This window comes from Aquila chrysaetos, chromosome 14 (genome assembly GCF_900496995.4).
Source record: "Aquila chrysaetos chrysaetos chromosome 14, bAquChr1.4, whole genome shotgun sequence".
In the NCBI taxonomy this organism is placed as follows: domain Eukaryota; kingdom Metazoa; phylum Chordata; class Aves; order Accipitriformes; family Accipitridae; genus Aquila; species Aquila chrysaetos.
Genome location: NC_044017.1, coordinates 8518340 through 8545939, shown reverse-complemented (window position 1 = coordinate 8545939; position 27600 = coordinate 8518340). Strand labels below are relative to the sequence as shown.

At 38.0% G+C, this 27600-nt stretch overlaps 1 protein-coding gene across 1 annotated transcript in view; it reads left to right on the top strand.

Moving 5' to 3' along the window:
- The window catches only part of GPC5 (glypican 5), an 827733-nt gene that overhangs the window by 46205 nt on the left and 753928 nt on the right, over positions 1–27600 (top strand). Inside the window, 1 exon segment of the mRNA XM_030036731.2 lies at positions 1269–1430. Within this exon segment, the coding sequence (XP_029892591.2) occupies positions 1269–1430 (162 nt within the window).

Genomic DNA, 27600 nt, shown 5'->3' with positions numbered 1-27600 from the left:
GTGTAAGAGCTGAAAGTGAGTATAGAGGCAAGGGCAATGTGGATTTAAGTTTTGCCTTTTGAATTTCTTACTGTTTTTCTTCCAATCGTGTTCTTCCCTTTTTACCTATTATGAAGAAAGAGTGATGCATATACACACAACCACAGAATTAGAATTTAGTCCACAGAGCAGATAAAAAAAGTTTTTCACTATGTTTGCTAGAAGTCTTGTGATATCTGTCAGTGAAACAGCATATCTGAGAACAGAATTTGGATTGGACCGTTAAATTTTGTTTTAATATAATTTAAATTCTCATCTTTCATGAAATGTTTGTTTCCTCATTTTAGAAAGCATTGTTTAGATACAGTGTAAAAAAGATTTTAAATACCACATGGTAACAGAGAAGGTGAATAAGGTATTTTCATGCTTGATTATGCTCCAGTTATAAAAAAATATGAAACAGGCAGCTGTTATAACAGTACTGAATTGCCCCTCTTGAATTTCAGCATGCCTAAAATTTGAAAAGGTACTCCTTTCTAGGAACATTTCCTGACTTGTTAGTGAAGTAGTGAATTGGCATGACAGATACATGGGAATGTTAGACATTAGAAAAGGACACAGTAAGAGAGATGAGACTAGAACTTAGGACTGCTCCATATAAAAGTTAGCATGAGAGTATTCATTATAAACCTATCAGGAATGGGCTTTCCACTGGTGTGTTTGTAATATTTAGCAGTAGTTAGCGCTTTCCAGTCCAGGATTTACAGAAGAGCAAGAGTGCTGGCCCAGCAGTTCAGTATGCTAGATAATCATAGAATCATAGCATGGTTTGGGTTGGAATGGACCTTTAAAGGTCATCTGGTCCACCCCCCCTGCAGTAAGCAGGGACATCTTCAGCTACGTCAGGTTGCTCCGAGCCCCCTCCAACCTGACCTTGAGTGTTTCCAGGGGTGGGGTATATACCACCTGTACAATGATGTACAATGCATAGTCGGTGTATTTTACCAACATTAGTTAGCAATATTCACAGCTGGAATAAGATTACAGTGTCAGGGAAATTACATGACATTAATTAACTGTAATAATTGTACTCTTCCCACAGAATTCTAGTTAGCAACCCCTTCTATTTTTTGTTTAACAAGACCAGATGTCTTTAAAGCCTTGGGTATTTCTTTTATGTGTTTATACCTGTGTGTGTGTGGGGGGGGAATATGTTTTCTATGTATTTGTGTATTGTGTACTTCTGTTTTCTAGTAATCAATAATCAATGTAATTGTCTCTTTATCTAGGGGTTGATATGCAGGTTTATACCTCTAAAAATCCAACATGGTGTACCAAAAAGATGGAAGAAAGATACCAGACTGCAGCAAAGCAAGATATACAGCAAGTGCTTCAAACATCAAGTGCTACATTAAAATTTTTAATAACTCATAATGCAGCTGCTTTTCAAGGTAAGGCTTTCTGCTTTTTCTTTCCAAACTTGTTCATACTTTTCTTGATTTTAATCTTTGATTAGTTTATGCATGTAATAAAAGTTATCTGTTAATTTTTTGTTTCTTCCTATGCTTTTATGCTTTCAAAGAAGGATTATTAAATCATGCAGGTGATTAGAAACCGCACTGCTTTTGGAATTTGTGACTTTTAAAAAATGGTATTTGAGAAAAGTAAAAAACTGTTCTAGTAAGATGCTTTGATTTGAATTGTAAACCTGTACCTTGGTGTTCCTCTTGAACTTCTTTAATTTGGATGATACTAACATGCAAAATTATTGCCTGGAGCGCTACAAAAGAGAGATTTTGTTATTCCAGTATTTCTGCCCACCGTGTTCTTTGTCTTGTTCTAATACAAATACTTGGGTAGTTTGTTTTCGAGGTTCATTTTTGGGATCTAGTTTTGTAAGCTTTTGATTCTCAAAAAAAAATTTCTGAGCTTCTAAAAATAATTAAAAAAAAAAATTGGAGGTTGAGTGACAGTTGTTCCAATGCACAATAGGAAGCTATCTGATAAATTAATAGTTATTTGGGCTCGTGGTGGGATTGCCTTTTAGCAATTAACCCTGCATGCTATTCAGTTTTCTCTGAATTAATAAGGCATAAGTTAATGTTGAAATTGGCTAGGAGCTGGGAAGATGTGAGAAATAGCGGCAGTATGAGGTTGTATGTGATAGAAGGGGATAGAGCGTTTACCTGTGTTGAGGACAAAGCCCTACAGTCTTGTCATTTGTCTATTAACGTGTACTTGTGGCCTTAACGACCGCTTGATTGGACAGGGTAAGATGGTAACTTCGTGCAGGCTTAGGAAGTTGTGCTTCTGGTGACTCTCTTGCTTTTAACCTGTGAAGCTAAAATGATTAGTAGAACAAAAACAACTGCCTGGGGCCATAAAATGGGCAGCAAAGTTGACTCTGGGGTCCTAAAGCCTTCCCTTTTTGAAATTTAGGCACTGGCGCAAAGAAAGGAGCCTGCCTCTGTAGCCTAGTGATGATATGTCCTCCCTATAGAGGGATGGTTTCAGGACTGCTTGAGAATTACAGTTTTTCGTTTTTTTGGTGAAATATGTGTGAGCAGTTCTTGTTGCAGGAATGCAAGCCATCCTTCCCAAATATGTAGCCTAACACTAATTACTTCTCCCACTGGCTTTCTTTCATCATTTGCTTTTAAACAAATATTTGTCAAAGCATATACTTTAAAGTATATATATATTATATACCTTATACACTTCATATATTTTTGAAGTACATGCTTTCGTACTCTTTAATTTCCTTTTATGTAAAGAATAATTGAGAGAGAATATTCTGTGGATTATGGTATTATTTAGTTAAAGCCTTGCTTAACCTTGAAGTAGTTATTTGTGGAAAAACACGCTGTTGAACATGCCACTCATTTTTGAAGAATTGCTACTGTTGCTAACTAAAATTCAAGCTAAATGATTTCAGGTTCAGAGAGCATGATAAGATGCTGCTGATATTTTTTGGGTTTTGAACTCTAGGAGCATAGTAAGACATTATACCTGATCTGAATTCAGTTTTGACCCTGCTTTGAGCAAGAGTTTGGACTGGAGACCTCCTGAAAGTCCTTTCCAATCTGAATTACTGTATGGCAGGGTGTCCATCTCAGTGTTCACCAAATCTTTAGGCATTCCCTTTATGTTTAGCTGAGGTTGGGCTGTGCAGCTAAGAGTGCGATTACCTCTTCTGCTACTTTGGCAACTGGACAGACATCTCGGCAGTTAAGGCAGAAAGCGTGAAGGGGATTGTTGGGGTGTGTGCAGAGGGGAGCAGGTGTCATGGACTTTGCCATTGTTGTCACCTGCCTCTTCAAAGTCTGTTGAGGTTGGATGCCTTGGCCTAAAAGAGGTGGACTGGATCCAAACAGAACAAATAGCTAATGTTTTCTTTCAGTTTCTTACATACTCAGTAGAAAGAGGTAGGCAGTTAAAGTAAGTAATCTGTATCTGCCTCTGGAGGTATTCGGAGGTTTGTTTTCTCTCTGTATTAAACACAGTCTAGAGATCCTGAGTCCTTCAGGATGACTAAGTACTTTAGGATGACTGTGTTAGTGAAATGAGGCATCTGTCTGCCTGTCTGTCTATTAACTGTATGTATCTATAAACTGTATCTTTATGAGAGAGTAAATGTAGATACGTCTTGACATATCTTTGTCGCCTTCTAATGTTTGTTAAAATCCTGCGGTTCTGTATTGTGGTAAGTGCTGCCTTATTGTGGTAAGTGCTGCCTGCTGACAGTAACTCTATTGACAATTTTCAAATGTTGCAAAAATCCCACATCCCTTAGGACATGTCAAGCTACATGGTGCAAATTGTACCACTTGTGTGCTGCTTCCTAGCAAGTACTGTTACAGTTTTTTGCTTAACATTTTCCTTACGTTTCAGGGTGTTTCAGAATGTGTATTTTCTTTTTTACTGTGAATCTTGTTTCTTTTTAATACCTATGAGGAGTGGTGAGGGAACAGAAGGATAGGTGAGAGTGAAGTTAAGTAAGATATTAATCTGGTAAGTGGGAGATATATTATGGAGAGCAAGAAATCATTCTTTCCTTGGGGGAGGTGACTAGAGAACTTAAGCTGTATGATAATTGTGTTTCAAGACAGTTATTTTGTTAAGATGACGTTCTTGCACATATCTGCATTTTTAGCATTTATTATCTTAACTGAGAAAAAGATTGTGAATGCTGTACAGGGATTGCTGTAACATGTCCATTCTAGTGGTAACATAAAAACATGCTTTTTAAACCTTTATTTTATATGCTGTAGACCTATATATATGCACACACACACTCCTTTTGCACAGTTCTTGGATGTTACTCAAAGTTCACACTGACCCTTGTCTATACCTCCAAACAAAAGAGGAACAAGCGCCACCAGGGTCAACCCTTGTATAGTCACAATGCAGTGCCATTTTTTGTGTAGGGGGAAAAAAAAAAATTCCCTACGGTTTCTAACAACTGGGAGAGGAATTAAATAGTCATCTAAGAATCTGGTGATTTGGAGTGGGATGGAGCTCTGTGCAACAGAGTAGCAGATCATGTGTTGCTTCACTGTTCTTCCATGCAGAGAGCTCCTAACCCTTTAAAAAGTGGCAATGCATGACATAGAACAAGACAGCAGCTTGTCTGGTTGAATGGGAGATTCAGAGATAATAATTAGGTTGTAGAGTCTGAAAGTAAAGGGACTTTTCTTTGTGCTGCTATATTTGGCAACTCTAGTACTGTACAATTGATTTAACTATTGAATCATTTATGAATGTGGCAATCTGTCACCAAAACAGTGGACTTGGCAAGTGTGTCTCTGTAAAGAAAGAGGTAATAAACCGCGTTCTTCAATACAGCATTTCCTGACATTTTTCCTACTGTGTAGGAAAACCCTAATGCCTTTGTGATCACAGTTCTGGAGTATATTGAATCAGGTTTTTCTGATGCAGTTTCATGTTCTTCTGTGAAATTATCACTACACAATAGATAAATGTCCACTTTATCCTAGACCAGAATTAAGTGATGTCAAACTCAATATTGTTTGAGGTCACAGTAAAATTACTACATTTAAATATGATAAAGTTCTAGTCAGTAGCTAAAATAAATTGTGTGAACTAGACAATGTTTTGAAATCTTCTGAGCTGCTTTCTCTGGTAGCATGGTAAGCCATAAGAAATAATGGAATATCTGCTCATTCTTGTAAAACTAAGTCTGCCCTGGCACTGATTCAATTGTTTACCTTTTGTGAAGTTTTCTGAAGAATGATTTGAAGATAAGAAAACTTTCAGCAAGAGCTGCTGTATCTCATGGTTTCAAATGATACATTGCCCTCTAGATCATTTGCAATGCGAAGAACTACTTTGAAGTTCCAACATTTTCTTCTTTCTCGGCTCCATAATCCTTTGTTTTTTAAGTGTGATACAAATAAGCTAAAATCCAAATACCTGTGAATCCCAGCTTCTATTAATTAAATGAAACTGAATGATTCTATTGAAAGTCAAAAAAGTGGACTGGCTAAGAGACCTGATTGTCACTTTGTTGTTATATTGAGGGATGGGGGTCTCAAAAATATCTCTGGTTCACCAGAGTTATGCTCTTCATTCTCTGTTGCTTTGCAGACCTTACCCACAGCTACAATTGTGTTCCCTGATGGACTGAGGAAGTAGGGAATTTTAGTAATACAGGGAGTTGATTATACCCACTGATTGGTCGAAGGAGCAAAGCTGTTACACAGACTTTATTAACTTCAGAAATTATCTATTCGGATGGTATTTTGATTCCCTATATTTATAAATCAGAATTCCTTGTATATATAACTTAGAATTGGACCCAGTATGTCTATATATAAATAAAACACAGCATTAAGGGGCTGTTGTTAAGTGCAGAAATCTGGAGTTTTAGATTAATACTTAAAATTTCATTATTAATCCTGAGTTTTATTTCTGTATTGCAGGCAAGTCTTTTATCATTCTAGAGGGATTTACTTCTATTGTATTTCATTCTTATCTTTTAGATACTTATTTACATACATGTATGCTGTGCTACAGGCATTCCTGGGGTATACATACACAGGGATTTAATGGGCTTCTGTAATAACAGTTTTCACCACATCAGTCTTTTCTTAAGTTGTACTTCTTCAGCATGCACTTGTGCTCATGGATTCTTGTCTCAGCCTATGTTTGTTTACCATCACTTAATTATTTCTTCTAGTTGCAGTAATACCTCAGTTACAATTAAGCTGATGTAGGCACACTGTTCAGACTTACATACTTGGTGAATACTAAGATTTTTTCATAATCATATTTTTGTTAGTACCCAGCTAACTAGTATTTTGGTTTACGTCTGTATAACACAGTAATCAGTGTAGACATATGCTAATTTAGAATTTTTATACTTTATGTAGTGCTCATACATTAGAAAAAACCTGTGAGATACAAATTTAAAGCATCGTTCCCTTGGGAGCAGTGGCTATAGAAAGTTTGCATTTTCACAGAACTGTGGATGCCTGCTTCCTGCTTATTCTGAGAATTTTGGGAAGCTGATTGCTGGCAAAATGTAGGAGTTTGAAAGAAAAGTGAACTCCAACAGAAGGCGGCAGTATAAAGTTGGTGGTTTCAAACAAATGTTTAGTGTTGTTTCAAAGACAGCATTTTCTGTAGCCTTTCAAATTTCCAAGATTTCCAAGTACATGTGGAAAAGTGTTCACTTAGAATTTTTATTCTGTTAAGAAAATGAAAAAAAAAACAACACCCCAAAACCACCTCAGCAAGTCAAGCCTTGTTGAAAGACAGAACTCAAAATAATCTTGACAAGTTGGAGACAAAGTCTGAAAAACATGTTCAGTAGGAACAAATGCAAGATGCTAGGTTTAATTGGGGAGAAACAGTGGAAGACATAACAGGATGGGGGATAACTTGCAATGGATCTGTTCTGTAGGAAAGGTTCTGGGAGTAATGATGGATCAAAAGCTGACAAAGTTAGCAGTTTCATGCTATTGTAAGACAGGCAACTGTCGTTGTAGGATTCTTAAACAGAAAGACAGCAGAGATTTGTGAACTGAAACTTTTCTGTTTTGCACTGCTAAAGTGGAGAACTGTGTTCAGTTTTGCGTAGTTTACTTGAAGAAAGACATGGACCAACTGGAAAAAAGAGAGAAAAAATATGCTCTGAAATCTAAACATGTAACTTAAAAAAATAGACAACCCTAGTTCCTTTAAAATGAGAAACCTAGGGAAGAATTATGCTATTTCTTCAAAAAAAATAGGTGACAGCTACGTAGAAGAAAGTAGTTATCTGTTCTCTGTCACGTAGTAGCTAACCAATGGTTTCATACTATAGCAAAGAAAATGTAGGCTCAATGTGAGGGAATATTTTCCAGTGACAACATTGAAATGCTTTTGATTAAACTTTTGGGGGGTTTCCATGTCCACTGGGCTTAGAAACAAGCTGGACAAGACAACAGCTGCCAAGAATTATGTTGTAGATATGACTGATTCTGCTTTGGGGGCCAGGGTTTAGACTAGACGGCTCAACAGACTTTTCTCAGCCTCACGACAGGTTTAAAATGTGATTTACAAAGAATGGTTAAAGGAACTGAATGTTTTAACTAGTTTTAAGCTTTATCTGTGGGTACTATGCTCTACAAAAAAAGGTTTTATTCATTAATTTCTCTCCAAGAAGATAATACAGTTCTCTACTATAACATAATGGGATGGACTGCTTCAGTCATAAAGATGCTTGCAGAATGGGTTTAAATTTAGAATACTATATTTCAGTATTAAAAGAACATGAATTTGTTCAAAACTTTGTACACAATTTTTTTTTAATTATTTATTATTCTTAGAATGGAACTTTTGTGTATAGAGCTATTAAATCTAGACACTGCCACCTGACTAGATACTTAGTAATTTTGCTATTATGAACTGCATATTCCACGTTGGAAATTCAAGGAATTTTGCCATTTTGACAATATAGACAGTCTTATTTTTACCTCAGGTTTTTTTTTTCAAATTGCATCTCAGTGAACCTGGCATACTGCTTAGGAAAAATGGAATCATGTACTGCATTTTTGAAGGCTTTGTGAGAGGTAAAACCAATTTTCTTTCCCAGCAAAAGTAGGCTAAAATTGTCTGGTTTTAGATGGAATTTTTGAAGATAGATAAGTTACATCTAAAGCAGGGAAATCCAATTGCATTTTAAGTGACTTTTTAAATTAGAAAACCATCCTGTCAAAACAGCAAAAAGGAAGAGTGAGGGAGGGTAGAATTGCATCAAATTAGAATTAATCAAATAAACATTAAAATACATTATTACAAAATTTAACAAACCAAATACTGACTTTTCCTGTGAACAACTACACCTGTACTTGAAAAAGTACATGATGTGTAATAAAGAGAGAATTAAACTAGGAAACCTGCAAAAAAGAACTGTACAGTAAACATAAACCTGGGTGGAGAATTTTGCTCCTGTGGAAGAAAATCTGAATTTACTGCTAGACACCTTAGGCCCTGTCAGATGTCACTAGAAGCCTATGGTTAGACAACTGAACTGAGCCCAGTACCACCCTTGACTGTAATGAAAGCTTGGACACTTAGTTAAATTTCAAATATTTAGATACCTACACTGAGGTGTCCGAAGCTGTGCCCCAATATGTATATTGTACACACCAAAGTAACAGCACTCAGAAGTTCTCTACTCTCCAAAACCTTACAGCCACCCTAATGTAGCTCAAGGGTGAGTAAGATCTGGGAACACAAGCAGGTTATTGAGCAATAAGCTAATATTTGAGTTTCTAGCCTGTCAACTACTTGGAGGTGATTGCTTTTTTCCTGAAGTAAATGAAAGCTGGCTTACTGCTCGGAGAGGACTGTTTCCCTCCTGCCAGAGAGGTAGAAACGTGCAAGTAGATTCTGTGCACGTAATGTGAAATCTATTGTTCACCCCTTTGCTCATCAAGTGGCACTTTGCTTACATGCAAAATAGGAAGCGATTATCTACTTTTCGTTCTGTTCTCCTGGAATGAAGCAGAAAGGTATGTCTGTGTCATGTAATGAAGTAGGTGGCATAGTGAGTGAAAAACTTTTACTAATATTGAACAGGTCATCAGCAGGCGTAGGTAACTGTACTTGAATCTTAAAAGAGCTATTGATAAAAGTAGTGTCAATTTTTAATAAATCTACAAATCTCAGCTTGTATTAAGGGCTTGAACGTAGGTCTGTGCAGACTAGAGGAGTAGCATGATAGAGATCTGCTGATCCTGGAGTTCCAGAAGAGAACGGTTTATATTCAGTATTTAAGTGCATTTAAAATGCATATGCATAGCAGGTCACACTACAGAATGCTACACATTCACTGTAGGTCAGCTGCATAGCCATTTAGCACATGTACAGTAGCCAGTTATGTAGGATTTTTGGAGTGTCTAAAAATACAGCAGATTACTGAGGAGAGTTGGCTGTTTTCTGGGTTATTTATTTTGCAGTGTATAACTCTTAGACTTCCCTGTTGCAGCTGTTCTGGTCTGTATAACTGCTTAATATTAATTGGGACAGAAGCAAAGTAAAAAATCAGCTGTGTAGTTCAGTGGTTAGGGTACTCATCTGCCATAAAGGAAGGTTGCATGCTGCAGCTCCAGTGAGTATTTTTAATTATTTGTATAATCTATAAATATAGTATGCACTGGCATAGTTTCACCTGCCAGGCCTGAATCACTTTAGAGTAAGTGTTTTTTGACGCATGTATGAACTCTGGGCTGGATATACTTCCAATTGTCCGTATCTCATCAGTTTTGTTGCCCTTTTCAATGGATCCTCTGTGGTCACCAGGACTTTAAAAAGAAGGGATTATGTGCTGAATGGGAGCCAATTAACTAACTTCTCTTAAAGAACAGAGAGAGATGCATCTAAATTCCAATGGGTGTTCCCCTCCACTACCACCACTGTGATAGCTATGGGCTGGTTGCTTGTTTTGAACAAGATAAACTTGTACAAAGTACAGGATAGATGTTTTGCAGGATCAGGCTTATTACATCACTAAGAAAATTTCTTGTAAATCAAGTTAATGTGTTATTTTTATACTGGAGTATAACATGTCTTTGTTCTGTGCTTGTGTAAAATGCATTATCTATGTATAAACATATTTATTTATGGTTAGATGTCTAAAAATAATGAAATATTTGAAGTATTCTTTGTTCTTTATGTTGTACCTACAAGGTCTTTGTGATGTGTGAGATGGGATAACGTAGTTATAATTTGCAAGGTTTGTAGATGTACAGAATGGGACTAGAAATTTTAAGTTATAGCATGGCTTTGCATTGTGCTCCCATTATGTCATGACAATTAAGGAGTTTGTAAGCTAATTTTCTTGCTTCTGCCTAACACAGTTTTAACCTCATGTTATTTTAAACAAATTGCTGGTAACGTAAAATATCTGATTATCACCAATGAGTATTTAGTTTTGTCACTCCTGATATGTTACTTAAAAGCTGCAAGCAAGAATCCTGTAAGCAAAGTAAGGCCTAGTTCAACCATATTAAAATTCTATGTACATTTTAATTTGCTTTCTGCTGTGTGACTGTGTTATACTGAAGCTATTACCTGGCTCAGTGGTCCCCACAGACAATTTCCCTTTCTCATTCTGATTTTATTGTCAGCATACTACAGGAAACTGCAAATTCAATTTTGATCAGTCCCATGAGGGACTTGATTCTTCATGACTTATTGTTGTTGTTTTAAAAATAAATTGAAATAGCCATCTAATTTAAGGGTTTCCTTTAGAGCAGAGGATTAAAAACTGTAATTTCTTTTATGTGAGGGCTTTTCCTTTATTGTGTTATTAGGTAGACACTAATATTTAAGGAAATTTTGTAGTCATTACCCCCTTAGGAAAGATTTAGTTCTTCATTTAATATTTCCATTCTATATTTAATGGTTCGTTAAGCTGGCTTTTTTCTTTCTTTTACACCTGGTGATCATAAGCCTGCTGTTTTCTTTTAAAGATAATGTTTTCTTGAGTATTTATTATAATTTAAGATTTAAATATAGCCCTTCCTGCACTCACTGCACTTAGTCCTTGCTGTGAAACAGATTAATGACCCATTTGGTTTAAAGAACTTTAATTTTGCTTCCCCTTTCTGTGCTGTGTTACTGTGAGACAAAATAGCCAAGAACATGGAAGATGAAATAGTGCGAAGTTAGAAGGGGACCATGAGGAGAAGAGAAGGTAACTGCATAAGACCAAAACAAGTTAGTGATATAGTGCAGTGTGACCCTCCCAGAGGCAAAGGTGTTAACATTAAATCATTGGGATGAGATTCAGGGCTTGATTCAGCTGCACAACAGGTATCTATCTAGTGCTGGTTTAGCTCTCATACGGTGTCCTCTCTGTCCTCCAGGCCTACCTCTACAGAGAGGTGCTGGTCCTGTTTGTCCTCTGTCATATCTGCTGGTCCCATGGAGCATGTCCTGCATAACCTCAAGAAAAGCAAATGACACTGTATTTTGGGCAAAAGATTCACGTTCACTCTTTCAGACTGTAGATGTCCACATCTTGTGTCTACGTGTGAGGTAGGGGAATTTGGTCCCATAATGGTCAAAGGAAATAAGATCAAATGTGTCTATTTTAAATGAAGTTAAGTAACTCCAATGACCACCTATATTAACAGTTTTTACTTACATAAACTGTATATAGTATATATTTATAGTAAGGGACTAAGTTATATTAAAGCCTTAGACAATGTCACCATCACAGAACAGTCACTGGAAAAGATAAAAAAAATTGCAATTCACATTGCTGCTCTTGAGGAACGTCACTGGTTTTGATTAGATACAGAACAGACAAGGTATTAGGGTGAAAAAAAATCATGATCGTAGGTTTGTTCTTGCTTCTAACCACAGATTTGCTTCCCTAGCTGAAATAGTTCTTTGATAACTCAGCTTCCCTCCCTGCAGTTGCTATGGTACCTAATGGAACTGGAACAGGAGCATACTGTCAAGCAGATTTGGGAAGATGCACCGAGGCTCAAGCTTTTTGCATATCTTCTTAAAACTCAGCTCCTCTTATAAAACCAATCAAGAGCACTTATAATAGTGACATAAATAATTAAAAATATCCGTGTCAATTACAGATCTTTAAAAAATATCCAAGCATCAGCTTATGTCTGTGTACTGATCAAGGCAATCAACTGGGGAATGGATTAAAAAAACCAAATAAATAAACCAGAAATTAATAAATCCTAAAAAGCCAAACCTTAGAGAAGTAATGAGAGAAGTATAGAATTAGGGCATTAGGAAGAAAGAAGAAGAGAGAAAGGGGGAAATAGGTATGGCCTTTTTAATTTCTTCTTCTTTATAGAACTTTACACCCTCAATTCCCTCACCTGCACAATGTACAACCATAACAACAGTCCTTTCTTGAGACTACAACCTAAAATGACTCTTAAGTATCAGAAAGGAAGGGGGAAGTCAAAGACAGTATTAAGAATTCAGTGTATCCAATAATCAGCTGGTTGTTGTAGAGAATCCAGAAGGTGTCTTTTCTGCTCTTCAAATGAGGACACTACTGCTTATATAACCTGAAAAAAAAGAAAATCAGATTGTGTTTTAGAGACGAAGATTCCTCTCTTCTCTGCATTATCTAGCTTTAGATTTCAGTGAAACACATTACGGCTAGAAGCTGTAAGTAGTTCCCAACTTGGTCCATTTATGTGCAAGTGTCTTCTGTAACACTGAAAGAAGGCCAACCGTGGCATCTTCTCACTGTTTATGTTGAGAATTCAGAAAAAGTGATAGTTTTTTGACTTACCATTTGAAAATGTAAAATCTCATATAGTGCGAGAACAGCATTACACCATTTTCCTGAAAAGTTAAAATGAAAAATCTTAAGAGTAAGAAAAGTCTATTTGATGTTCTAGCAAAATGAAGCAAGAAAAACATTCTAAATAGGGCATGTAAAGTTTAATTCAAAGTATAAGTAGTTTCTTAAAAAAAGCTGCTAACCTGCTTCTGTTCCCATAATAATAGAGGAAAAAGTAGAAGTGGTTACTCCGACTCAAAACTTTAGAGGTTGTACAAATTCAGGGGAAAAACGTGCTGTTTTGCTCTACAGCGCTACATACGGATTTTCCATTACCTTAAACTTCAGAAGTCATCACTATCTGTTTAATATGGAGATGCAGAGTTAGTGGCATTCTTTTGCTGTCAGTTTGTATACAGTTTCACAGAGCAAATACTCAGTTACTTGAAGGACTCAGCATATGAATCCAGTCAATGTGAGCTATTAAGTAAATCTACATTGGTAAATGCATCTTTTAAGCAAGGTCATCTCTGGTCATGAGGAGGTGCCCAGCTTGGTTGAGGTGCATATGCAATATCCAGGCATAAGCAGTATCTAGGCCAGTGCTTCCACAACAGAGTAACCACATCCATATGTGTATCGTTGAGCTGTACAATTTGCTGCCTTTATGCTCTGTAACGTGATTATTTTCATAGGTTTTTTTTTGCTTGAGGATGTCAAGAAATAATGATGGTAATCCATCAGAGTAGTGTTTTTAGAGCATGGCATCAAATGTATGTGTTGCAGGCCCTTAGGTGTGGTGTTGGCGCTTGAGTGGCAAGGCTGCTGGAACAGTGATAATGAACTGTATAGGCTGGAGGGAAGCCTATGTCATCTATACTGCTTTTTAGTCCCAGGTCCCTGGAGTGAAGTGGGGTTTTGTTTCAGTGGGCACAAGTTGGTGCACATCAATCTTAGGAGCAAGCTGGCATTTAGACAATACAGATCATCAGGGTAGATGGCAGTGAACCAGGGAGCTAACTTGCTTGGCCTTGTATACATAGCTATACTCTGATTAGTCTTCCAGAAAACTTTTGACAAAGTCAACACAGGTATTTAGTAGACAAGATAAACAAGATAAAAGATAAGTTCTTGTATGACTGAGTAATGGGGCGGGGAGGGGAAGAAGTTAACAAAAAAGTATGGGAAGAAAAGGTTGATTCTTACAGTGGAGGGAGGTCATCAAAGTGTTCTTCAAGGGCGTGTGCTGTTCAACATAGAGCAAAAAAAAAAACCTGGAAGAAGGAACAAAAAGTAAAGTAATTCTCACGATCATAGGTTATACAGGGTTATATAGAATAGAGCCAAATACCAAAAGTTGCAGAAAGGCTTTGTAAGACTGGCTAAACAGGATTTAAAATTGCAAACAAAATCCAATAAAATTACACGTCATTTGGTATATATGGGGAAAATAAATCCTGGTTCTTGTATAAAATGATAGTCTCTGACTTGACCAGTAGTAAGATCTTGTGATTGCAATAGGTAATTCTATGAAAAATGCAGCTTGATGCTCTGTAGCAGTTAAAAAAGTAAATAGCATATTAGGAACTGTTAGAAAAGGAACATAGAGCAAAGCAGGAACCATTGTATGTTGTTACATAAATCCATGTTCTCCTGCATTTTGAATACCATGTGCAGTAGACTACTGACAGAGGCTTAGGAATCCCTTGTCATTGAAGCTCTCTAACTTCTAAACAGAGAAAAAGCTCAACATCATCTGTCAGGAAAGTAACAGTTGTCGTTTATCCATTCTTGGGGAAGAATGAGAGATTTGATGGCTTCTCAGAGTTGCTTCAATCTATATTTTGTTCTGGGATTTTATTTTTATAGCTTATCAGTAGCTACAATATTCTGAGTACTAAAGAGATCTTTAATAACTGAAGCTGTAACAGCACCCAGTGTCTGGGAGCTAAGCCAGATGGACTCAGATGAGAAATAAGCTATAAATTTTAATAGTCAAGGTGATTAGCCACTGAAACAGGCTATCTATGGCGATGATAGAGTATCAACCCCATCTCAAGTTCTTCAGGTTTAGCATCAGCTTTTGAAGATGTGCTGTAACCAAATGGCAGACACTGCCCTATTTTGTAAAGAAGTATTTTGCAAGCCCAAGGTGTGTTACAGCAGTCAGATTCTACAATCCTACTCTAATCTTAAAAATGGTGAATATGAAAGTATGAAGGCATTCATCGTAGTACAGTCTGGCACTAGAATCATTCCTTGGAAGATGAATAATGTCAATTTAATCAGAAAACTGAATCACACGCATCCCCCTACAGTTTTCTTCCTCATGCAGAGAGTTAATGGAAGACCACTGAGTTGTTAACGTTCTCCAAGCAGTTTTACAAGAAAGTGGGATTTAGTGTGGTATGTGTATTATGAAATTCTTCTCAAGTATAAATATCACATCAAGTGTTTGTGGTTGCTTTGGATTCTCTTTGCATGCTTTATACATTTTCTAAGGACCTTAGGACCCATGCATTTTTGTATCCATACTGAATCCTTTCTGGATTGCTAGGCTTAGGGTTATCAAGTCATGTTACATGTTTAAGTCTTGAAGTCATTTTCACTTATTTCTTTAAACATCACAGACCTGTACACCACTGACATTATTGCTCTGTGCTGTCAGTTTTTGTATAATTATTCATTAAGGCTTTTTTTTAAAAACAGATAATGGCCAAAATTTCTTCCATGTCTCTTTGTGCTCTACACCATGATTCATACTGTCTAATTGAATTTGGCTCCAGCTTTTAAGAAAATAGTATTTAGAGCCTGAGATCCATCAATGGAACTTCAAACCATTAAGTTATTCAACAAAACAGGATTTCAAAGACTTTGGCAAATATTTTATTTTTTGGGCACAAATGGAGAAAGGTTGTGCATGCAACTACTTTATTTCTTTCCAAGCTAAGATACTTTCAGCGTCTTGAAATCTTGCAACACTGTTATTTCACCATGAAGAAGCAATCCCTGCACACACCCCACCCCCCCCCCCCCCCCAAGTCCTGTTCAGGTTATCAAATGAAAACCATAGCATAATACAGGGAAAGAATAACTTTGGAAGCAAGCTGCCATGATTTATTATTACTTGTTAAATGACTCTTTACCCTACATAAAAAAATATTTTGCCACGTTTCTTTAGCAGGCTAAAATTTACAATTTACCTGCATATTAAGTGAAACCAGGTTATATTTTATTGGTGATTCTCCAGTGAATATTATTTTGTCCTCTTGTTTGTTTTCGCTTTCCGTTTTATCTTTTGTGATTCATGACTCCTACTATGGTAAGTATATAGGATTGAGAAAATGCCTAGCTGAAGGAGGTAAACAAATGCTAGGATGACAAACTATGACTTTTATATCATATAAAGTATCATTAACATTCTACTTTTTGCTGGATTTTATTATATAAAACAAGTTAGGCAAAAGTTTGTAGATAGAGATAATTTCTCTTATGATCTGTATAGAGTGGATAAACTTTCAATTATGTTTTTTTAGCTCTTAAAAAGATACTACTTCTATCTATAAATCCCGGGTTTATCTGTGTCATTAGGTCACCAGAGTTATAAGAACAGTATAATATTAGGTAACATACTTTAGGTACATGAAAATTAATCCAAAGAGAAAATCCTTGTACTCAATGCTGTCTCAATTAAGTTCTACTTCAGGAGTTTTTGAAAGAGTGTTTTACTTTGTCCGCTCCCAGATCTATTTCCACCAGCAGTATCTAGTTGCCCTGTGAAGACCAAGGCCTGTTCTAATCTAGTTGTTCTTATTAACATAGTAAAGTTATGCCTCTGAGGACCTTTGAGAAATGCATTAAGTGAAAGGACTAGTATTTTTACTTGTGACTTACTTTTTTGTTTTGTCACTGTGATAAGCTTTCAAAAATTAGATGTAGCAGCTGCTTCTAAGTATTTACCTGTTGAGAGCACAGTGGTAAAAATCTTCCCTGATGCTTTAATTATGCTACTTTTATGCAAACACATACTTTGTCCCTTTCCATTCAGGGAGAGAAAAGGTGCCTACCTCGAAATGGACAGCAGGGGGACTTGGGCTCTGTTCTGTGTACTATTTATGGTTTTTTTTTATTTTAAACAGGCTGTGGATTCAAAACAACAGTAGAAACTTCTAACACTGACACGGCATCCTTGTTCTGTGTCTTTGAAACAGGGACTAAACCAGTAGGTCTCTCTGCCCTTCACTGAGTTTTTGATAATTAAGCTAGAGCTAGGTTTCTCCTGCCTGCTCTCCTTCCCGCCCTGAGAATCTTACATCCCAGGCCAGAGAGTGACTGGCTGAGCTTTCACAGTAGTGGAAGGTGTTTTCTCCCACACTGCTTGATAGGCCAAAGGAGGAGCCCCATTTGGCTCTTTCCAGATTAAAAGAAGAGAATTTGTGTGTTTCCAGCTGGAATCCAACTTGATGTTTGGATTTGTATGTAGCAGTGTATGTACATTAGTGGTTTCATTTATTTATCTATTATTTGTTATAAGCTTAATACAGCAACAGGTTTTTTTTAGTAATTTTTAAGTAGTTTGATTGGAAATCTGATAATTATTCTTTTAAAATTATACCATGTCAGAACAATAGTTATCTTTCAATAAAGTGTTAAGACTGGACCACAGTGTTCAATCCTTAGTAATACCATAGATTTCCTACATGTACTGAGACGTTGTTTAGTCACTCGGGGAATACAGTCTGCGTAAGGCCTACGTAAACTTTGATTTAAGCAACTGAAAGTGTAGCTGGATTCTGGACAGTGATACAGACCAACTACTTTCCAACACTACCTCGGTATGTGGGATGTGGGTGCCTACACTGAATAGGTATGTCTGTTCTTGGATGTGTTTCCGCTTAGAGAGAAGACAAGGAGGTAAAGCTGCGTTGTGAGAACAGAGGACAGGAGAACTCAGAAAGTCTGCTCTGTAGTCTTGTGTGGGTGCATTGACATTAACAGTTTAGGTTGAATTAAGAGAGCTCTTTTGAAGGGAATCTCCCAGCTCTCCTCATGGACTCTGCTTTGGTTTGCATCACTCAGCAGCTGCACAGTTCACAAGCTCAACTCCTTACAGATGAAGCTAAACTGAAGGATGCCTTTCAGAATTACATCTCATTTTCCCCAGCTACTAGTAGGCATGGGATCTTTGGAACTAGAATTTGTCTGAAATAAAGTCCTCCAAAATTCAAGTAGTGTGAATACTGAATCATCTGCACCAACTGTTTCACTCTGTAGATCCATTCCTATTACATCACAGAGTTTGCTAACGTACATAGCCTATGTGATCTTGCGTAGAGTAGCCTCATCCAGCAAGGAATTGGCCATCCTTATTACCTTTTTTGGAAGTGAGATCATGTAGCATTTCTGGGGATCAAATTCTTAAAAGCTTCTCATATTAATTCATCAAAACATCTTTAAGACTGATGATATCTGCCTTTATGTTCATGTATATTATATCATGATGGTAAGATGCCAGAAGGCCATTTAGGACATCTTCTAGTACTTCAGAGATGGCTTTAAAGCAGGTCAAGCAGGTCATGTGTTTTGCAGTGACCCTTTCACAATAATAAGTTTTGTGCATTACAGAAATGTAATAATCTCTTTGGGTAAAATGATTGCTACTCAGATAATAAGAGAAAAAAATATATTATATTTAAATGTAAAATGAGAAGGATGTATATTTCAGCAAGAATGTGGTGAAGTAAGTAGTTTTCACAAAACTACTTTTGCACAGAATCTTGGGATATTCAATAACTGCTAGTGGCCAGGATGCTGATTTCAAATCTTCTCCTTTTCACAAATTAGGATAGTGTCTTGTAATAAAAATAGAGTTACATGAAGGGATAAGACCCTGGAGGGAAGGAAGCAAGCCAGCCCAAGAAAGCTGGTTGATATTCAAGGATCACCTCCTCCCAGCTCAGGAGCAGTTCGTCCCAAGAAGCAGGAAGTCAGGCAAAAATGCCAGGACACCTATGTGGATGAACAGGGTGTTACTGGTAATATTCAGACACACCGAGGAAGTATACAGAAGTTGGAAGCAAGGATGAGTAACCTGGGAAGACTACAGAGAAGCTGATAAGTATGGGCTAGATGAGCAGCCAGTGAGGTGGATTGAAAAGTGGTTGAGCATCCAGGCTCAGAGGGTGGTGATCAGTGGCATGAAGTCTAGTTGGAGGCCATTAACTAGCGGTGTACTCCAGGCATCAATACTGGGTCCAGTCCTGCTCAACATCTTCATTAATGATCTGGATGATGGTGCAGAGTTTACCTTCACCAGTTTGTTGATGACATAGAGCTGGGATGAGTGGCTGATACATGAGAGGATTTTGCTGCTCTTCAGAGGGACCTGGACAGGCTGCAGAAATGGGCTAATGGGAATCTCATGAAGTTCAACAGAGGCAAATGCCAAGTCCTGCACCTGGGGAAGAGTTATCCCATGCACCAGGACATGCTGGTGGCCAACTGGCTGGAAAGCAGCTTTGCAGAAAAGGTCCTAAGGGTCCTGGTAGATGCCAAGTTGAACATGAACCAATGACGAGCCCTTGCGGCAAAGACCACCCAGCAGCCTCCTGGGCTGCATTCGGAGGAGTGTTGCTGGCAGGTTGAGGGAAGCTGTCTTTCCCCTCTACTCGGCACTGGTGAACCCACACCTGGAGTTGTATCTAGTTCTGGGCTCCCCAGTACAGGAGAGATACAGAGCTACTGGAGAAGGTCCAGTGAGGGGCCACAAAGATGACTAATGGACTGGAGCGTCTCTCCCATGAGGAAAGGCTGTGAGAGCTCGGACTGTTTAGCCTAGATTTAGCCATAGCTAATATTGCTGTGTTGTTTTAAGCTTTTAAGGGTTCAGAACTGGAGGAGGTGAATCTTTCCATGACATCATTGGTGATTACACAAAATCTGACTGCTAGCATACCTAAACATAGGGGTGGGGTACAGATGACTCGATAAAGGTCTCTTGTAACTCTCCCTCTGTAACCCTCTTGGTTACCTCCTCTGCTTGTCCATCTTTTGGCAGGCTGTGTGCCAGGGACTGTCTGCTGTGGTGCAGCTGTGCATAGTCTTGGCTCTGACTTCTAAGGAGGTTCCCTGTACTGGCAGCTGCCTCCTGTAGTGTGCCACTGCCATTGCTGCCCTGGCTCTAGCAGTCCCCTGCACAGTTCCTTTCCATCCTGTCTGCCAAGTCTGCCTTAACTGCCAGATGCATGCCGGCATGCCGTGATGCCAGGGCTCCTGATCTCTAGTGTTCCCTAGGCATTCGTGAAACAGGAAACCAAACACAGGCCTGTTCTGCCCTGCTAAGATTGCAAGCCCAGCAAGCAACTTCTTGTACTGTCTGGTGTCTCCTAACCCAGCTGAGATAGACCCACTGCGTGACCTCCTCTGTAGGTCTTAAGTTGCTTCACCTTGCATTACGTAGTTTGAGTCCAAAAGGGACAGAAACCCCTTAGCTGGGGTTCCCTTCAGAATAGACATGCCTTTTAAACATAATGAAGAGACTGGAGGGTATTTATTTATTTATTTATTTATATGCTTGAGAAGCATGTATCTTTCAAGCACTATAATAGTTTGACTGGTGAAACACAGCGAGACATACACAAGTTGGTCCATCTTTACAGCTGAGCCATCTTCTGGTAGTCTTTAGTAATGAAGGATTTGCAAAAGCTAGCTGTTCAGCTTGGAATGGATTTTAATGATAAGTGAAGTTACTGTCTTCATTAAAAAAGAAACAAAGTCAGAAATTGGATGTAGTAGTGCTGGAAGAGTCAAGCTGTCCTATTGGATTGCCTTTTGAGTGCAGATTTTTTCTTAGCATGACACTGTATGTGCAAGACTCCTTAAGAGCAGATCATCATATCCCTCGTCCAGGCACTAGTTCTTCAGAACAGACCTACGACTAAGTATGGATTGGGTTTAGCTCAGCATAAAACAAAGGAATTTTGTAAAAGGAAATTCATGGGAGAATCTAAGTATCATAAGCTTCAGAAACCACAGGACAGAAACCCGAAGCAGTTGTCATTTGGGGAGAACACAGCTGTGACAGTGGTTTATTATATAAAAGGTATTAAGGAAAGGCCTGTGGGGCCTATGGGTGGGTAGAAACATGACAAGGAAGGTTAGTGTGTGAGATGGTCATAGGAACTGTAAGATGTCTTTTAGGGGAACAGAGCACTTATCCCTTAATTTGGGTTTTGGAAATTTTTTTGGTTTTTAAATCAATACTTATGTATACTTTAATTGTTTTGTTGCTTTTTGTCTGAGTGATGTGTGCGAAGAGTTAATCCAGTTCTGTTGGTTTTAATACATCTTCAGGAAAATGGGCAAAGTTTAGGTGTTAAATATTTTAACAATATGGAGATCCAGATCTATTCTATTGCTGCTTTTTTTTCTGTCTATGTACAGCACAGGTATCATATTCTTCCTTGCCTAAGGAAGCCACAGACAACTGGCTTGGCTAAAGACAAAGCCAGGGCCCTGCAAATAGGAGAGCTTGACCAATGAGCTAAAAAGTGATTGAAAGGCTTGTTGCTAAGCTGGAGGGAGAAATGTGATCTTCAGGGAAGAAGATTGAACTTCATTCCCAAATATTGTCCTCAGAAGCTCCAGCATATCAAACTTCAGGAGAATGCTGCAGTGTGTGTACAGACCTTTTGTTTTAATAATTTTCCTTTGCTTCTATGGATAAGGGGTTTTTTGTTTGGTTTTGTTTTTTTAAGAAGAGATTGTGGTCTGTCTGCATCATCTTGACGCTAATTTCAGAAAATAAATCTATTGCAAAGATAAACCCTGTTATATTGCCAAGGAAACACAGGTGGTAGTCACTCTCAGGTTAGAGAGAATCCTTGATAATGCCTTTGGATAGATGTGCTGAGTTCCTCAGCAGAAAAAATGAGGAACAAAGATATACCCAGTCACGAAAAGGTAACAGTTCATAGCCAGCTCACAGAGCACGAGGAGTCCTTGTTCTTTTTTTACTTATTTCCTTTTTTTATATCCATCATACTTCTTTAGGTTGAATACTTCATTCTCTTGCTCATGCGTGTATATTTCCTCTCTGATTTATGTGGTGTTCCTTCTTATGCGCATAACTTTCTTTTCTAGATCTATTTTTATTTTGGTTCTTTTTAGTTAATACTTTCATTTGACTCTGAGATTAAAATCAGTAGTATGAAAAGCAAAGGTGTTCTGTTCCTGTGTATTAGACAAATTAAGCAGTTTTTGTGATTTGGTTTCCTAAGTGCAAACATCTAATACTACATTTGGTGACCTGAAACCTCTTACCTGGCCTCAAGGGCTCTTCTGGAGAAGTGCAGGTCTCCTGTGGATCCTGTGCGACATCTTACTGGCTATCACAGGTACTCTGGGGCTCTTCCAGTGGCACTGTATGTTTGTGGTTGGGTAGCTGAATCCCATTCAAATTGCTTTTAAGCAGATCTTATTGACAGTAGTGTTGATGGCAGTGGAACTGGTGGACAATAGCATTTTTAACACTGCTATTTAGGAATTAGCCGAACACAATAAGGCTGGGAGAATAAGCTATTCTTTACTTGGCAGGCATGAAAAGCTTAGTATATGTCTATAGTTAACTGGAATGCATGTGGGAATCTGGCTTCCCAAGGAAGATCAAGTAAGATATATGATATAGTGGCATCCTTCTAGAGTCTTTGCTGAAGTTACATGGTTGTTCTGCCATGTTAAGATGCCAGCAGTCAAAGTCCCATAATTACTGGAAAGTATCTTGATTCCTGCAAAGAGAGATTTGATGTCAGAGGTAAAATTGCACAGATGTGCTAATACTTAGTCAGGTATTTTTTTGAATTTTTCCTTTTCCAGGTATTGTGGCTCATTAAAATACCTAGGAGCCAGATTCAAATCATGTCAAGGGGCGTGTTGGACAATGCCTTGATGTGGATCAAGACTTGAAACTTGAATTCTGTTTAACATGTCGTATGTAGTGATAGAATCAAATGCTCTTAATGTTTAGTGTTAAGGTATCAGAAACTCAAAATAGCATAATAAATGTACATTCATTGTTTCAATATACTTTTTTCTAACTAGATACAATTTTGTTTCGTCATTTAGATTGTTCTGATGGCAGTACTTATGGTTGCCTTTTCCTGCATCTTTTCCCAAAGAGGTTTAGAAGTCAAAAGAAATAGCATTTTCTTAGGTGCCTCTGAAACTCTTTAAAGAAAATAAAGAGCTTTTCTTTTTAGACAGTGAAAGCATTTCAGTCAAAACTAACTTGATCAAACATAACAGATGACCGAGATTTTAACTGTGCTTTCAAAAGACAGCTTTGTTGATAATGTGAAAGTTAAGCAATTAGTTTGCTTTCCAGACTTCTCAGCTGTTATTCACAAGGAAAGTATTGTGAGAAATTCTACTCTTGGCCTTTGACCCTTTCCTTCGCACTTAGAAATACATGAAAGTGAAAACCAATGTTCTCTGTTCTTTATAAATTTTTCGCTTAAAGCTCTCTTAAGAATAACCATGAAAGATTGCCTGTAATGGTTTATAAATACAGTTTCTCTAATACTTCTTTTTCGAGAAGAATAAAGAAAACCATTGTGGTTACATTTACTTCAATAGTTGAAACCATTTGCGTTGAATGCCTGCAGTATCAGTCTGACTGAAAAGCAGTTTGAGGAACATTTTATAGCTAAACAGTTTTTCCTACTGTAGCTGTGAACCTATAAGCCCAATAATCCAGCAAATTTCAGTTTATGTTGTCTGTTCTGGTACAGAAAAAGGAGGAGTTTTTCAACATACATGATTATGTTCAGGTTATATCTTTTTTCTTTTTTATAAATTCTCATAGAAAGGATAGGTATTTGTCTCACGTTCCCGTTCATACATTGAACATGTGAAGACTTTGAAGTCCAGGATTTACAATGTTTCAGCTGAGAGGTGGTAAGTGGAGGGTGCACCTCGCTGAAATTAATTTGATAGCATGGTGATTTGACATTGATTCACTCAAGACAGCTGAGTGGTAGAACCACTGAGATAATCAATTCATCTGTTGAGGATGTGCTGAAAGGTTTTCTGAGACAAGTCATCTGAATTTGCCATTGAAAGGTGCCTATTTCTTACTGTTGTCTGCTCACACTTAGTGATTATAAGTTTTAGAAAATTTCCTGGAAATAATTCTGTCATAAATTAGGCACTTTAACTCCCAGTGTAGTGTGTGGAGAGAAAGGATAATGCAGTGCACTAAAGTCAGACTCCTGGAGATACTTTCTCCATTAACAACAGAAACAGCCTAGGGCCACGAGACTCCTTATTGTCTGTACTTAAGTGGAGTGCATTTGAGTGGCTGGACTAAATCCACAAAGTTATCAAAATCCAGCTTCCTTCCACTTAACTTGGACACCTAAATTAGGAGACTAGCTTTCCTGGGCTCCTTTCCTGTCAACAGTGAGGGAAAGGTACTTGCAGAGGAAGATCAGCCTGCTTCTTCATCTCCTACCTCAGTGCCTCAATTGGTACCTGAAGTTAGACAATGTGAATTGAGGTATCAAGTCCCATCGATTTCAGCAGGAATTGGATTGCCATTGTGAATTTGGGTATTAAGAGGCATATTCACTGTCTTTAAATATTTTGGTTCCTAACATCTATGTTCAGACTCCTTGTGCAAATAGAGGTTCAGCTGATTCAGTTAGGAATCTGCTTCTCCCTGTTGGCCTTGTGGGGTGCCCTACAATCCTGACTTCCTTATTTAACATAGGTTCCTACATTAAGTCAGTATGAGTTTCATCCTGTTGTGAACATGGCTTTTATTTTCAGTTTTCGTGCTTGCATATAGTACCTCCTTACCTTGTAATTATCTGTGGTACTGGAAGGATAAAACACATTCAAAGGCTTCTGAGCCACCTGAGTATCGGAGATGTCTTTTAACAAAAGTAGTTAGTTTTGTCTCATTTGACTTGCTCCACTTCATTTTCATTGATTTGTATCAGAAATATTTATGCTGAGGAATAGTATTCTGTTGAAACAGGATGGGATAGCTTTGTCTGGCAATTTTTCATTTAAGTACCAGTTTTGATCACAGGTATTCATAAAGCTCTTTTTAATTTTATATTTATTTATTTTTAGCATTGATATGAACTTTAAGGTTTTCCTGTTGCTTGCTTCATACTCCTGCCTCTTTGACAGCACGTGCTGTGTCCTCTACTCTTTGTAGTAGCCTGTCGTGGTTTAACCCTAACTGGCAACTAAGCTCCACACAGCTGCTCATTTGCTCCGCCCAAGTAGGATGGGGAAGAATAAAAGTCACGAAACTCATGGGCTGAGATAAAGACAGTTTAATAGGTAAAGCAAAAGCCGCGTGCACAAGCAAAGCAAAACGAGGAATTCATTCACCACTTCCCATGGGCAGGCAGGTGTTCAGCCATCTCCAGGAAAGCAGGGCTCCAGCACACGTAACGGTGGCTTGAGAAGACAGACGCCATCACTCCGAATGTCCTCCCTGTCCTCCTTCTTCCCCCAGCTTTCTATGCTGAGCATGACGTCCTATGGTGTGGGATGTCCCTTGGGTCAGTCGGGGTCAGCTGTCCCGGCTGTGTCCCCTCCCAACTCCTTGTGCCCCCCCAGCCTGCTCCTGGTGGGGTGGGGGGAGAAGCAGAAAAGGCCTTGGCTCTGGGTAAGCCCCGCTCAGCTGTGACTAAAACATCCCTGTGTTATCAACACTGTTTTCAGCACAGATCCAAAACACAGCCCCATACTAGTTACTATGAAGAAAATTAACTCTATCCCAGCCAAAACCAGCACATAGCACAAGCACTTTTGTGGCTGCTTTGTGACCTAGAGTGGGAAACTAATGCTGGATAATTTTTCCTTCTGTATTATATTTAAATTGGATACTTTCCCTCATCTGCTTCATGGAGCAGCTGCACAAACAGTTGTGTGCCTGTCTGGTACTGGAGCCAAAGACTTGTGAAACCATAGCCTAAGTCAGTGCTTTTGAGCTACTTCCAGTGCTTATAATTAAAAGGCAGCTATGATTACAGGTCTGTCATAACTTCTGTTTTTGCAATCTTCCTTATTAGAATAGATACTCGCATTCATCCCAAGATGTAATTATTAACTACATCTGTTTTACTGTAAATCAAATGGGCTACTTTAAGTTCAGGGAAGGGAAGCAGTAGGGTAGTCTTGCCACTTCAAGTGCTTTGTATAACTAATGCTAAAATGTATTTAATTAAAAGGTTGATATTGTTTTTCCATAGTGTCATTCATATTGGATATTTATAATCAAGTAAGTGCATCAGAACTGTATTCTACTTCATAAGGATTTGTTTGCAAATTTGTTGCATGAGTTCTGTACAGTGCAGACTGAAAATATAGTAGTATTTAATTAATATATCAACTTCTCTCAAGACAATAGAGAACAACAGTTCTAGTATAAAATGTGAGGGATCCACAACTTAGATCTGTAAGTTACTATGGAATTTCTGACCTGAACTTTGAAATTCAGAAGAACTTAAACTGGGAATAAATGCTAAGGTGCTTTGAAGTTACTGTGATGGAAGATGTGACTAATATTTCATTTAAAGTATTTCTTCCATCCCTCAAAATTGCATCCATCTGAAGAAAATAAAATTCTGAAGTTTAGCATCTATCTCAGCTTAAAGGTAATAAAGATATGGTTTATCCAATATAAATAGTCAGATTTACGGTCATAAGTAATAATTCAGAAGGCAGTTATGAATTAAAGGAAAAAGGAAAATGTTTCCTTACTCTTGTAGCTGACCAGCAAAATCTCAGAAGTGGGAGTTAATCTCTAAGTTAATATATATTTAGAAATTAGTCCAAGTACCAGCAATTCTTTGCTTTGACTTTATTTCTGTTTTATACATTTCTTTTCTTTTAAGTCTTTCCCATCCAGCTCTTAGTTCACATATATTCCAGACATTCAGTGCTGGGAACTTTTGGACAGCAGAAGCTTTTGAACAGATACATGTTAAGTATCTTCTCTTTTTGCATCAGGATATAAAAGAGTTCTTGTATGTTCATTTTATCAGTAAATGAGGATCCATATCTTGTCCTTAGTCAAGGTAGAATCAGAGAATGTCTTGGGTTGGAAGGGTCCCATAAGGATCATCAAGTCCAACTGGGACTCAGCTGGGAAGTTCTTCCTGGCCCCGGGAAGACTTAGAATCATTAAGTTTGGAAAAGACCTCTAAGACATCAAGTCCAACCGTCAACCCAACACCACCATGACCACTAAAACATGTCCTGAAGTGCCACATCTACGTGTTTTTTGAATACCTCCAGGGATGGTGACTCCACCACTTCCCTGGGCAGCCTGTTCCAATGCCTGACAACCCCTTCAGTAAAGAAATTTTTTCTCATATCCAGTCTAAACCTCTGTGCTGCAACTTGAGGCTATTTCCTCTTACCCTGTCACTAGTTACTTGATAGAAGAGACCAGCACCCACCTCGTTGCAACCTCCTTTCAGGCGGTTGTAGAGAGCGATAAGGTCTTCCCTCAGCCTCCTTTTCTCCAGACTAAACAACCCCAGTTCCTTATTGCATGATGTGACTATCTCTCAGCAGATTTGTAATAATCCTTGGTAATATTGTACCCTGAATCTGCTTGGCTTTAGTGTCATTGTTTTTGTAAGATTGTATTTTTTGTAAATGAGGAGTTTGAAAGATGTCGTGGGTTTTTTTTGTTTTGTTTTGTTTTGTTTTGTTTTGTTTTGTTTTTTCCCCCAGGGGATCAAGTATCCCACAAAATGTGGTGTAGGCAAGCCTTTTTCTAGAGAGATTTTAAAATTGAGGTAAACAGATAGGCAAAT